Source organism: Anabrus simplex, chromosome 3, assembly GCF_040414725.1.
Source record: "Anabrus simplex isolate iqAnaSimp1 chromosome 3, ASM4041472v1, whole genome shotgun sequence".
Classification (NCBI taxonomy): Eukaryota; Metazoa; Arthropoda; class Insecta; order Orthoptera; family Tettigoniidae; genus Anabrus; species Anabrus simplex.
The window spans coordinates 10,786,558-10,799,590 of NC_090267.1; the positions used below are offsets into that span (position 1 = coordinate 10,786,558).

At 37.2% G+C, this 13,033-nt stretch overlaps 1 protein-coding gene across 2 annotated transcripts in view; it reads left to right on the forward strand.

Annotated features, from left to right (window-relative positions):
• LOC136866930 (zinc finger protein 724) overlaps positions 1-13,033 on the forward strand; it is an 83,958-nt gene that overhangs the window by 25,009 nt on the left and 45,916 nt on the right. For both annotated transcript variants that reach the window (XM_067144020.2, XM_067144021.2), the window contains exon 4: positions 2,793-2,866. In XM_067144020.2, the coding sequence (XP_067000121.2) occupies positions 2,793-2,866 (74 nt within the window). The remainder of the gene's footprint in view (positions 1-2,792; positions 2,867-13,033) is intronic.

Sequence of the window (13,033 nt, forward strand, 5' to 3'; positions counted from 1 at the left end):
TTTCTTCCTTTGTACATGTAAGGTCCCTTCAGTTTCTTTCCAGCAGAGTCACCAATTTTCTTGCCGTTGGGTCTAGTGTGATCTCGTGCAAGATAAGAATCTTCAACACTCTTTTGTCTGTATTTATCTGGTTTTGCAGCCATGAACTGTGTAAATCTGCTGCAACATTTAGAAGGAGAGAGTTGCTCATCAGTAGTTGTATATGAGACTGGTATATAGTTACATTCTGTGTTTCCAAAGAAATTACATAACATTTAACTTATTTTATCTTTTCAGACCTTATAGATTCAACATCAAATCTCAAAAATCACATTATTTTCCTGAATCTGTCACGTGCCACTGTTGCCTTCAAAAATTGAATTACCCACTTCATTGAGCATGGTCAATCCATTTCTAAGCTCTTTGCTTCTTTGTCACCACTCTGTACAATGCACTTAAAAATATTTCTGGTTTTAAATGTTCAAAGCCTCTGTCTCAGTGCACAACGCAACATGTTTGAACATTTTATCATTTGCCAAGCACTTATGCAAGTTTCGTTCACATAGTGTTTTAAATGTGGAGTGGGACCATGGCAATCTTTAAACACATTAGGATATAAATGTCTACCAACTATAACATCATTCACTACACCAACTTCCCAGGTCATAACATCTCATAATAAAATTTCAGTATCCTTGGCAAAATCTGAAAGTTGGTATATTTCTTCATCAGACGTAATGTTCTAAGGTTCCCTCGCTGATTTATAGTCCGAAATGTCTTATTGGGTGTCGGTAATGCTCTTTCATTAGTCTATGCACAGCCTTAATAAATAGCCTTGTCACTACTAAAATTTGCATATGGATACTGCATCACGAAGCTGCAAAGAAGGATTTTGTCAACACTCGGTGTATTCAAACACGAATAATATAACTGATATCAGGGGCTGCTTCTCCTCCTGCACATCTGGCATGCCTAGTTGCCCAGTTGTGACACAGAGTAGTGTGATTGTTGAGAAAACAGGTGGATACAAAAGACACACAAAACAAAGTTGTACGAATAGATATATTGCTATCATGGATGGGTCAAATCTGATACAGCCTGGGTTCTAGGTGCATGCAGATTTTCTCTTAATAGGTTGATACCAGAAATATGAAATTATGTGTGGATATATATCACAATTTTTGATGAAAATTCATGAAAATGTAGGATTCCAAATAAAATGAAAAGAACAATTAAAAGAATTAGCAAATATTCTAGTAATGTCCCATGCGTAGTTGTATGTTATTACTGGTCCTAGTGATAAGAAATGATATAGAGAATATGTTTTCCAGTCAGTTCTGCCTTAGACAGTTTTGATGATGATGATGATGCTCTTTGTTTAAAGGGGCCTAACATCGAAGGTCATCGGCCCCTTAGACAGTTTTATCGTACCAACTATGATAATATAATTCATTAATTTAGACTTTCGTTGCTTTGTTGATATCAACGCCAAGCATCACTAACATGGAAATACTGTACAATCATGTTGTTGGTGGGTTTTGATGTAGTTCTCTTATGGTGAAAACTGCAGGGTCATCAGCCCATATCAACAAGCAAAATTGTGAGGATGATTATCAGAATGAGAAAATATAAAGGAATGATTGCTTGAAGAATGGGGAGTCATGAAATGAGGAAGAAGGACTTACTTGATATTTTATGCCACAGAGACAGAAGAAAACTGAGTGTGAAGGCCTCAGTCAACAATAACATGGCACTGAATGTTGTTTGTTGTAATTTGCTTTGTCTCTTCTGTTATCACTCATCTCCAATAGTTGGGATTACTGCTGTGTCCAGAGTAGAACAGCCATCTTCAGTGGAAGGAGATAATGTTCCTTTTCATCATGTCATTACTCTGGTTCATGCATGTTAATATAACTAGTGGTTCAGCATGGTATACCAGATATTCGATTCCTACCCTGAGGGACAGATAAGGATGAGGATTATACATACTTAACAGAAAACAACAGATCAGTGTTCACTGGGTCATTGGCATTGTTAGAACACCAGCATACTGCTGTTCGTAGAAAGTGAGAAAATGGGCCATTTTTCACTTGATCGAGCATGTCATATGCAAACATTGTTCTTAAGTGAGACATTGCTCAATTAATATCATATTTTCACAAGAACACTGCCATAATTATAATGACCTATGTTGAGTTCGATGTCTCCCTCAACATCATGAGAAAATGGATTACACTTGGTAATTCTGATTAGAATAAGGTTGAGTAGGATCTTACCTATTTACCACGTGTGGCCTGAAAGATAAAACTCTGTGTATCCGTAATATGGTTGGTTTTGCATGAAAATAACTCCTGACAAATTTTCTACTATACATTTTTCCAAATCAGTGAAAAATAAGGGAAATGTCAATGGGAGTCATGTAAGAGTTCAAGTTCAAGAGTTGGTAACTAGCTCTATGGAGACACACTATTGAGGCTTTGTATACCTTTCAGTAGTTTTTCAGTAGTTGTAAGTGCTCGTTTATACCCGCAGGAGGAGATCACATCAAGATAAGCAATAATGCAAAAAATATGAAATTGTAAAGGGCCATAGCGAGGCATGCCTCAAAATCTACGAACTGTGTTAGGGGTGGACAAAAGTTCCATCATGTGATTGTTTCATCATACAGTTAGTTTCATATATTTTTACATGGGAAGATAAATTAGTGAAAATTTTATTGTGCCAATAGGAAAATTATTTTGTCAGCAGTATCTTGTTTATTATATTTTGGTGTTTTGCCACTGTAACCTCCTTCCATTATTTCTTACTTATAGCCATCCGTGGACGTTAAGGAGGAATTGTTTTTAGAAAAACATGAAATGGTTCCAAACATCAAAGAAGAAAACAAGTAAGTACACCACTAATCCTGCACAGTATGGAATATCTTATTTACCTACGCGCTGCCATGTTCAGTTGTGGGTTATTTTATCTCTCTTTACTGACCATTAATTAATTCTTTGTTTAAGGCATTACATTTGTATGTATGTTGAGTATTCATCCCAAAGGCTGGTTTAATCCTCCACAGTTCCACCAGCACCTGTCATACATAGCCTAGGCATCACTATAAAGGTGTTCTAGTGAAATGAGGAGTGAGGTAGTTTCCCATTGCTTTCCTTACTGAGCCAGAAGTTGCTATTACATATCAGTCTGCCAAGCCCACTGAAATGCATGCACCAACCGATCCTATGAGTGATATTTTCACACCATTCATAACAGGGACTGGCTGCATAAGGAATGGTATTACTAGCATTACTTATACCTCAGTCACTTTCAAAGCCATGGATGAGACTGAGACAGGTCAATGAAAGTAAATTCATTCTAGCCCATACCAGAAGACAGAGTGCACTGTAAACACTACATCTCACCAACAAAGACAAGGATTACCTTTAAGCTGTAATATCTCAAAAAAGCTAGTGGTTAGAGTGAAGTGAAATGATCAGGAACTTTGTTACATAAATTGTTTAAAAAGCATCATATGTAAATGAAGATATTTCTGAAGTAGGTTTGTTTATATTACCTTTGAGCATCCTTGAAATACGTCTGCAGTCTTTCATTGCTGCTGTGGTATTTTTCATCCCTATTTTTATTATCTAACAGAGTGAATTTGCGGTGCACGTAAGGGCTTGGTTTTAGGAGATAGAGGGATCGAACCCCACTGTCGCCTCAAGACCTATCTGCGTCAGTGCGACGTAAAGCAGATTATTTAATGTTAAAAATTTCATAATTGGTCCGTATGGAAAAAAAGATTTATAATTAAGAGATGAAAGTATATTATTTTCCACCTGTTCAATGCAAATTGAAATGTGATATACACTGAAATGTCACATTTTATTCATAAATATTAGGGACCGGTTTCGGCATATCTATGCCATCATCAGCCTAAAGTTAGATACACAAGGACACAATTAAATTATACATGTCAATACACAAATAAATTTTCTGACATATTGGTAGTTCATAATAGCGTTGATGTTGTTGTTTGAGTCATCAGTCCATAGACTGGTTTGATGCAGCTCTCCATGCCACCCTATCCTGTGCTAACCTTTTCATTTCTACATAACTATTGCATCCTACGTCTGCTCTAATCTGCTTGTCATATTCATACCTTGGCCTACCCCTACCGTTCTTACCCCCTACACTTCCTTCAAAAACCAACTGAACAAGTCCTGGGTGTCTTAAGATGTGTCCTATCATTCTAACTCTTCTTCTCGTCAAATTTAGCCAAATCGATCTCCTCTCGCCAATTCGATTCAGCATCTCTTCATTCGTGATTCGATCTATCCATCTCACCTTCAGCATTCTTCTGTAACACCACATTTCAAAAGCTTCTATTCTCTTTCTTTCTGAGCCAGTTATTGTCCATGTTTCACTTCCATACAATGCCACGCTTCACACGAACGTCTTCAAAAACATCTTTCTAATTCCGATATCAATGTTTGAAGTGAGCAAATTTCTTTTCTTAAGAAAGCTCTTCCTTGCTTTTGCTAGTCTGCATTTTATGTCCTCCTTACTTCTGCCATCATTAGTTATTTTACTACCCAAGTAACAATATTCATCTACTTCCTTTAAGACTTCATTTCCTAATCTAATATTTCCCGCATCACCTGCCTTCGTTCGACTGCACTCCATTACTTTTGTTTTGGACTTATTTATTTTCATCTTGTACTCCTTACCCAAGACTTCATCCATACCATTCAGCAACTTCTCGAGATCTTCTGCAGTCTCAGATAAAATAACAATATCATCGGCAAATCTCAAGGTTTTGATTTCCTCTCCTTGGACTGTGATTCCCTTTCCAAATTTCTCTTTGATTTCCCTTACTGCCTGTTCTATGTAAACATTGAAAAGGAGAGGGGACAAACTGCAGCCTTGCCTCACTCCTTTCTGGATTGCTGATTCTTTTTCAAAGCCCTCGATTCTTATCACTGCAGACTGTTTTTTATACAGATTGTAGATAATTCTTCGTTCTCGGTATCTGATCCCCATCATCTTCAGAATCATAAATAGCTTGGTCCAGTCAACATTATTGAATGCCTTTTCTAGATCTACGAATGCCATGTACGTGGGCTTGTCCTTGATTCGATCCTCTAAGATCAGACGTAAAGTCAGGATTGCTTCACGTGTTCCTACATTTCTTCTGAAGCCAAATTGATCTTCTTCCAACTCAGCTTCAACTTGTTTTTCCATTCTTCTGTAAATAATACGTGTTAAAATTTTGCAGGCATGAGATACTAAACTAATGGTGCGGTAGTTTTCACACCTGTCAGCACCGGCTTTCTTGGGAATAGGTATAACAACATTCTTCTGAAAATCGGATGGGACTTCTCCTGTCTCATACATCTTGCACACTAAATGAAATAACCTTGCCATGCTGGTTTCTCCTAAGGCAGTCAGTAATTCAGAGGGAATGTCATCAATTCCAGGTGCCTTGTTCCTATTTAGGTCACTCACAGCTCTGTCAAACTCTGACCTCAAAATTGGGTCTCCCATTTCATCAGCATCAACAGCCTCTTCATGTTCCAGAACCAAATTATCTACATCTTTACCTTGATACAACTGTTGGATATGCTCCTGCCATCTTTCTGCTTTGTCTTCTTTCCCTAGAAGTGGTTTTCCATCTGAGCTCTTAATATTCATACACCTAGATTTCCTTTCTCCAAAGGTTTCCTTGATTTTCCTGTATGCAGCATCTACCTTTCCCAGGACCATACAGCCTTCGACATCCTTGCACTTCTCCTTCAGCCATTCTTCCTTAGCTATCTTGCACTTTCTATCCACTTGATTTTTTAATCGCCTGTATTCTTTTCTGCCCTCTTCATTTCTAGTATTCTTGTATTTTCGTCATTCATCAATCAGGTCTAGTATCTCCTGAGTTATCCACTGATTCTTAGTTGATCTTTTCTTCCTTCCTAACATTTCTTCAGCAGCCCTACTGACTTCATTTTTCAGGACTCTCCACTCTTCCTCTATAGTGTTTCCTTCAGCCTTTTCATTTAGTCCTTGTGCAACATGTTCCTTGAAACAATCCCTCACACTCTTTTCTTTCAACTTTTCTAGATCCCATCTTTTTGCATTCTTTCCTTTCTTCAATTTCTTCAACTTCAGATGGAATTTCATGACCAACAAGTTGTGGTCAGAGTCCACGTCTGCTCCTGGGAAAGTTTTGCAATCCAACACCCGGTTTCTGAATCTCTGCCTAATCATAATGAAGTCTATTTGATACCTTCCAGTGTCTCCAGGTCTCGTCCACGTATACAGCCGTCGTTTGTGGTGTTTGAACCAAGTATTGGCAAGGACTAAATTATGATCAGTGCAGAATTCAACCAGCCGACTTCCTCTTTCGTTCCTTTGTCCCAATCCAAATTCTCCTACTGTTCTACCGTCTCTTCCTTGGCCTACCACTGCATTCCAGTCTCCCATCACAATTAGACTCTCGTCACCTTTTACATATTGTATTAAATCTTCTATCTCCTCATATATTCTTTCGATTTCTTCATCATCCGCTGAACTAGTAGGCATATAGACCTGCACTATTGTGGTGGGCATTGGTTTGGTGTCTATCTTGACGACAATAATTCTTTCACTATGCTGGTCGTAGTAGCTTACCCGCTGCCCTATTTTCTTATTCATTATTATACCAACTCCTGCATTTCCTCTGTTTGATTTTGTGTTGATAATTCGGTATTCACCTGACCAAAAATCTTGTTCTTCCTGCCAACGTACTTCACTTATGCCAACTACATCTAACTTTAGCCTATCCATCTCCCTTTTCAGCTTAGTTGTCAGGTTGCTGGATGGTTTTAAGTTTCTAAACCTCAGGAGTACAAAGAACATGTGAGTGGCTGAGGCCGTATTTGACGAGTACGAGTTCACAAAGCACTATGTCATCAGGTGGTGAAATGCAATTCTAGAGATCTTGTTTCAAAACGGACGTAAAAAAGATTGAAAACTGTATAAATATAACGTAAAAAAATACGCAAAAGAAAGTAAATTTTGAAATAGAATCTCAAATAGATTTATTTGGGTCTCAATTTTACATGGCTTACCGCCTATATTCTAATGAGGAACTATTTTTAACAAACATTAAATAACAAACAGCTATTCCCTTCTACAATGTAACAATACTGAACACTGTTACTAATTTTATTTACATGAGTATTTTTACGTGATAAGAACGTCTTAAATTTTAATACTATAGGAATGTCAATACCCCAAATTTTATTAGGTGTATAAGCTGTTCAGACAGAGGTGTTTTAAAAGACATCTTTTGTTTTTAACACACAACTGTAACATAAAACTTTACTAGGTAATAGATATCATAAAATTGTAAATAGATCATTTTACCTTTATCATAAATTTTATAAGAGGTATATTTGAAAGTTTTTATACATTCAAAATGATGTTTATATCAACGCTATTATGAACTACCAATATGTCAGAAAATTTATTTGTGTATTGACATGTATAATTTGATTGTGTTCTTGTGTATCTAACTTTAGGCTGATGATGGCATAGATATGCCGAAACCGGTCCCTAATATTTATGAATAAAATGTGACATTTCAGTGTATATCACATTTCAATTTGTATTGAACAGGTGGAAAATCATATACTTTCATCTCTTAATTGTAAAGCAGATTGTAAAAAAGAATGTGGTCTGCAACTATCTGCTCGAAAGCATTCACAGTTTTCCCAGAAATATGTTTGATCCTACAGTAACACACAGAAGAAGCCATGTTCGTAGATGATGTACTAAATCTAGAGATTCAGCATCATTTGATTTAAGAATATCCTGTCATATTTGGCTTTGCCCGGTCTGATAATTACAAACGCTGCAAATTTACTGAAGTCCCTTACTGAAGCCCGTATCTTGTCAAAATTATATTGTACAGACTTCAAAATAATATGTCAACAAGGGATCATTTGTGTAATCACCGTGGGCCTTCCTGTAATAAAGTTTTTGAGAATCCAGTGTTATGGTTCTCACTTCCTTTCCACTCTAATCAAAGACACCTCATCCTCATAAGTACACAGTGTATACAGCATCCATGTGTAAAGCCTGCCAGTACCACGTGTGCTTTACCTGGACTTCATATCTGTCTTCGTGTGAAGAGTAAGAATTTTTTTTCCGGTTTGAGGCCCTGGAATGGTATCATTAACATGCAAGTGTTGTTTGTTTTGGAGATTTGCACCAAGCTAGCCTGGCGACAAAAGTTTATTTTTACGTTTAATCTTTATTGAAGTCAGGTGTTTCACAATTTCTCTTGTCTGTCAGATGATTCAGGTGTAAAATGTTTTTCATTACAAATGCGCATCTCATCAAAAAGTAGCTTGATGATCATTCTCTACAACAGGCTTCTCTGCCTGGCCAATACATACCATGTATGTACCCTTTTGATTGACTTTGTGGCGGTGATCTTCTTGTGGACATGTGTTGGCTTCTGGAAAAGTACTCATTGCACACGTAGAAACTTACCTCAGGGCTGATGCATACTGTTCCTCGATTAAGGGCCATGGGGTGGTCAGACAACTACAATGGGTCAACTTAATGATGTAACCCAGACTGATTCCCACAAAGACATCGCTGGCAGCTGTCCAAATAGTTGCATGTTACGTAGATCGTGCCGACACAAATTTTAGAACATTTGATACATTGTGAGGTTACCCATTGTCACAGGTTAGCCATGAGCACACTGCCATTAGGCATTTGGCGGCCATAGTTGATTGACCAAGTCAGTTACTATATGCTTCCTGATTGGTTGCTGGGAACAGACAGGAGACGACACACAGCAAAGCTTCTCTGAGAACAATCGGAGAAACTCGAACAAGCTTGCGTTTGTAGCGGATAGGTATCAGCACGTGACGGCAAGTAGTATATCACCAGGTTAACCAATGCCTCAGCAAGACACATATTTAAATGCTGGCAAAACTTTACCTCTATCCAGGATGATTTAATAGTACCATATTGAGCTTGGCGTGCATCTCCAAAATCTCTCTTCTTCTGATACTTTAGGCATAAAGTTTCCTTGGTTAATTCTTAACAAAACCTCCTTCAGGTTTATGGAATTTCTGCTTCTAATTCCTATTGTGGCTAAAATATCACCTGGTCACTGTGATCTCAGTGAAGAAATTTATTAAAATGGTGCTCCCGCTGTCTATCATGCAGTTCAGTATGTATCAAAAAATCTCATAGGTCTTCGACTCTGGCCTAGTCTGCATCAAAGGTTATGGGTTATATATATATATATATTAATGAATGCAGGTTGATTAGGAGCAATCTATATATATAAATGTATAAAAATGAAAAAAGACATGAATTAATGAGGCATTTCTTTGCATTTCAGAGACTTAAAGCTTAGTACCAGAGTAGCAAATGATATCAGGATTGCTAGAAAAGTCAAAAATTCTCAAAATTCCCTGAGTAGTCCACGCTGGGTGGTTTCAAATTTGGCACAATCCGTTTGTCGATATGATGTATTGTTTAGGAGCAGTAAATCTCAAAATGGAGTTCTGCATTTATAAAGGTGCCCATGTTTATCTGTCATCTATATTAATAAACGCAAGTCTGTTTTGTAGCGATCTATATCTTTATAAATAAAGTAGTAGGGGTTTTGCTTTCTTAATTTCACTTCATTTTCCAAATTTTCAGATTTCTATCCATTTTAGTTCAACTCAACACCATGTCAGTGGTTTTTAGCTTTCGCATCTGTCTGTCTGTTCCACCAGCGTGGCAAAACAGCTGGATAGATCTCGACCAAACTTCACATTTAGAGTATACTCATCCAGGAGTACGTTTAGATATGCATGTATTTTAAAAATCACTGAAGAGCTTGGGATTTTATGCGAAAACTGGAACATTTTTTGAAAATGTTCTGCTATACTATTGATTTTCTGTAAAATCCATAGCCTGTATGGAAACGTCTCTTCATTTTTAACAACTTTCTCTATGTATATAATTTTTTTTACTTATTCTTCAAATGACAGAGAAAATTACAATTTTCTGCGTGTTCTAGTTAAAATGGCAATGTCTCTGGCTTCTTGCCAGCAGGGAAGTTACATAATACCAATTTCGTCATTATTCCTGTTCGTGGTTGTTTGTTGGGTAGAAGGCGAGAGACATTGTCAAGCTGCCATTCTGCGGGAGATTTGCGGATTGTCATTGGGGGTTACAGTCTTCTTCGAATAGCACCAAGGGAGGCTGTTCATATTTCAATAGTACTGCGGGCTGTAGGCCATTATTTCGCACCCTAAGCTCTTTTATATGCCTGTGTTTCCCCTCTACTTCCGTTCCCTCTGCCATGCCTCTTTACACTATAATACCGTAAGTCATCTTGTTATCTAAGACTCCTTGCACTAAACTTTTCCTTTTTTACTGCTTTCTTAAATCCCTAACTCAAATCATTACAATTTTGTGAGGTACATTTCATTTTTCCAATACTTCCACTTGGTATTTACATATTTGTCCTAATAATTAATAAGAATGTTATACGCTTTGCGTCCCACTAACTACTTCGATGGTTTTCGGAGATGCCAAGGTGCTGGAATGTAGTCCCACAGGAGTTCTTTTACACACCAGTAAATCTACAGACATGATGCTGACATATTTGAGCACCTTTAAATACCAGCGGACTGAGCCACTCAGCCTGCCGGTGTAGTCTTCAGTTAACTGTAATGTTTGCTTCCTTAATGTCCCAAAACCTTGACACTATTTCTTTTAAGGAAAAATGCCAAACTGTACAACATTTTGGCCTCAAAAAATATGGAGGCAATTTTATTGACAGTGCAGATCTCTGTTTCGGGTTATCAGTGGCTGAACAATAAGTCGTATCGCAAAACAGATGGCACAATCGTTGCTCAATTTGGAGAGATCTACAACTTAGGTCATATGACCTTTTGTCGTACCTCGATCCCTTATGCGTTAGATAAAGCTGCATTTCTTGATCGAAATAAAATTTCTTCAACTCGATTGTACATGGCATTAGGCATTATAATGAGAACTCCTGATCTTGATTGTGAATGCCAGTAGGCAAGTGAGCCTGCTGTGAAGGTAGGAACCCCCAAACTAGTTTGTAGGAAACGAGGCCTGCATTATCATCAAAACTTTGTACCGTGCACCGTACAATGTATGCAGTCCTCTCTGTGGTGTTTAACGGATAATGCTAATAGACATGGACTTTGATATAATCTTTCTCTCTTTGTGCACAATAATTTATGCAGAAATCTGTATACAATGTAGAATATCGTAGTGACGCATGGGTACATTTCAACAAATAGCAGGAAAGGGTCCACCAGATAAAAGAAACATTATCAGTATTTCAAATTCATGAAAATAAATTCCCAAAGTATTGATTATAAGAGTCAAAATATGTTCTACAAACTGTAGTGAAAACACTGATGTTATATGGGAGGGGGTAGAAAAAGAGTGCGAGGTGCTGAATCAGGTAGTGAGAACGTTCTCTAAATTTATATTCATGTTACAAAATTGTACAGGAAATTCTGGAGTAAGATTAATATGTGAAGATCGGAGAGTCAATATTCAGGGAGAGTACTGGCTAATGTAAGTTAGAAGTGTACATAGATAGTTTAGGATTGGGAAATTATTGGGAGAAAGACCTTGAGAGGATTGAAATATCAACGAATAAACTAATTATTATACGATTTAGGAATATTCATAAACAATAGTTAGTGTCCGAATGTAGGAGCAGCATGACCCTCTCATAATTCAATTGGATAAGCCAGCGTTGTGAATGTAAATAGAAGAGGAACATAATATGTGATTTGGTAGATGATGGGAATTTATAAAATTAAAGGATGGATTTGGGAAAAGAATACAGTATGGTGCCTTTATTTTTGTAGTGAACATGGAGAAGAATTTCATCTGCTGAAATACTGTAAAGAAACCCAGCACTTAGTAGGACGTTTTTGAATAGTAATAAATTATACATAATAAGTCAGAATAAGAATGGCTGTAGAATTATCAGGATGATAAGCAAAGAATGGTACAAATCTAGGAATCTCTGTAAGTTAATCATTGAAATTAGAAATTTATACATAGGAAAGTTGTAAGATCCTGCAATACGTGCAATTCAGACTATGGCTAGATAGATAAGTTTGGGCCTTTAATCTGTTAGTGCACTAATCTGTCAATAGTGGTAATGTGTATAGTGAGTATTATTATCTTTGTATGGCATTCTTGTTATTGCTCCTTAATTTGATTGTTTAATTACATGTAATGGGTCAGGTTTGAATAGATGGTATGTTTCTTCCTCAGCTGCTGATGTTCCTTAGCTGTAGTATGAGAACATTCATTCAATAATGAGGGCTCTTCCCGTAGTTACTAGTTATGCATGTCTCGTAGTGAAGAGTTTCTTTTTCTTTTCATGCATGCGCGAATTCTCTCCCTTCATTTGTGCATTCACCCCATACCTGCTGTGGTACCATAGCCATAGGCTGAGAACATTCAGTTCATTAATGAATGCTCTCTCCCCAGTTGGTAGTTATCCGTGACTGGGGGAGAAGAGTTCACTCATTCATGCATAACGTCTGTTGAATGTGGAGAATTATGACATGAATAAAATATCACCCTAATTAATGTTCCAGCAGAATACATGGTACAGAGAAATACAGCATATCTTGAACTAATTGTTTGAAATTAAAAAGTAATGTTCGTGAAAATCGAAGAAACAACTAGAACTTAATACAGGACAACGTGCTGCTTAACTGTCATTCGCTCTCATTCTGTCCCCATCCGGCTTCCTCATGTAAACCTTGCAGAAACAGTATGTCTATTGTTTACTCACCTTGCTCCTCCATGTAACAGGGCATTCTTTCAACGTCTTGTAGTCCTTCACTGTGATTCAGCATTTTAATTTTTCCATTGTCCTCCATCTCTTTGACTTCTGAATCATCAGTAATAATAATAATAACTTAAATGTTTCCACCTTTTCAATACAATATATTCACAAATTTACAAAATTATACGGTACTAGTTTCGACCCATCTAGGGGTCATCATCA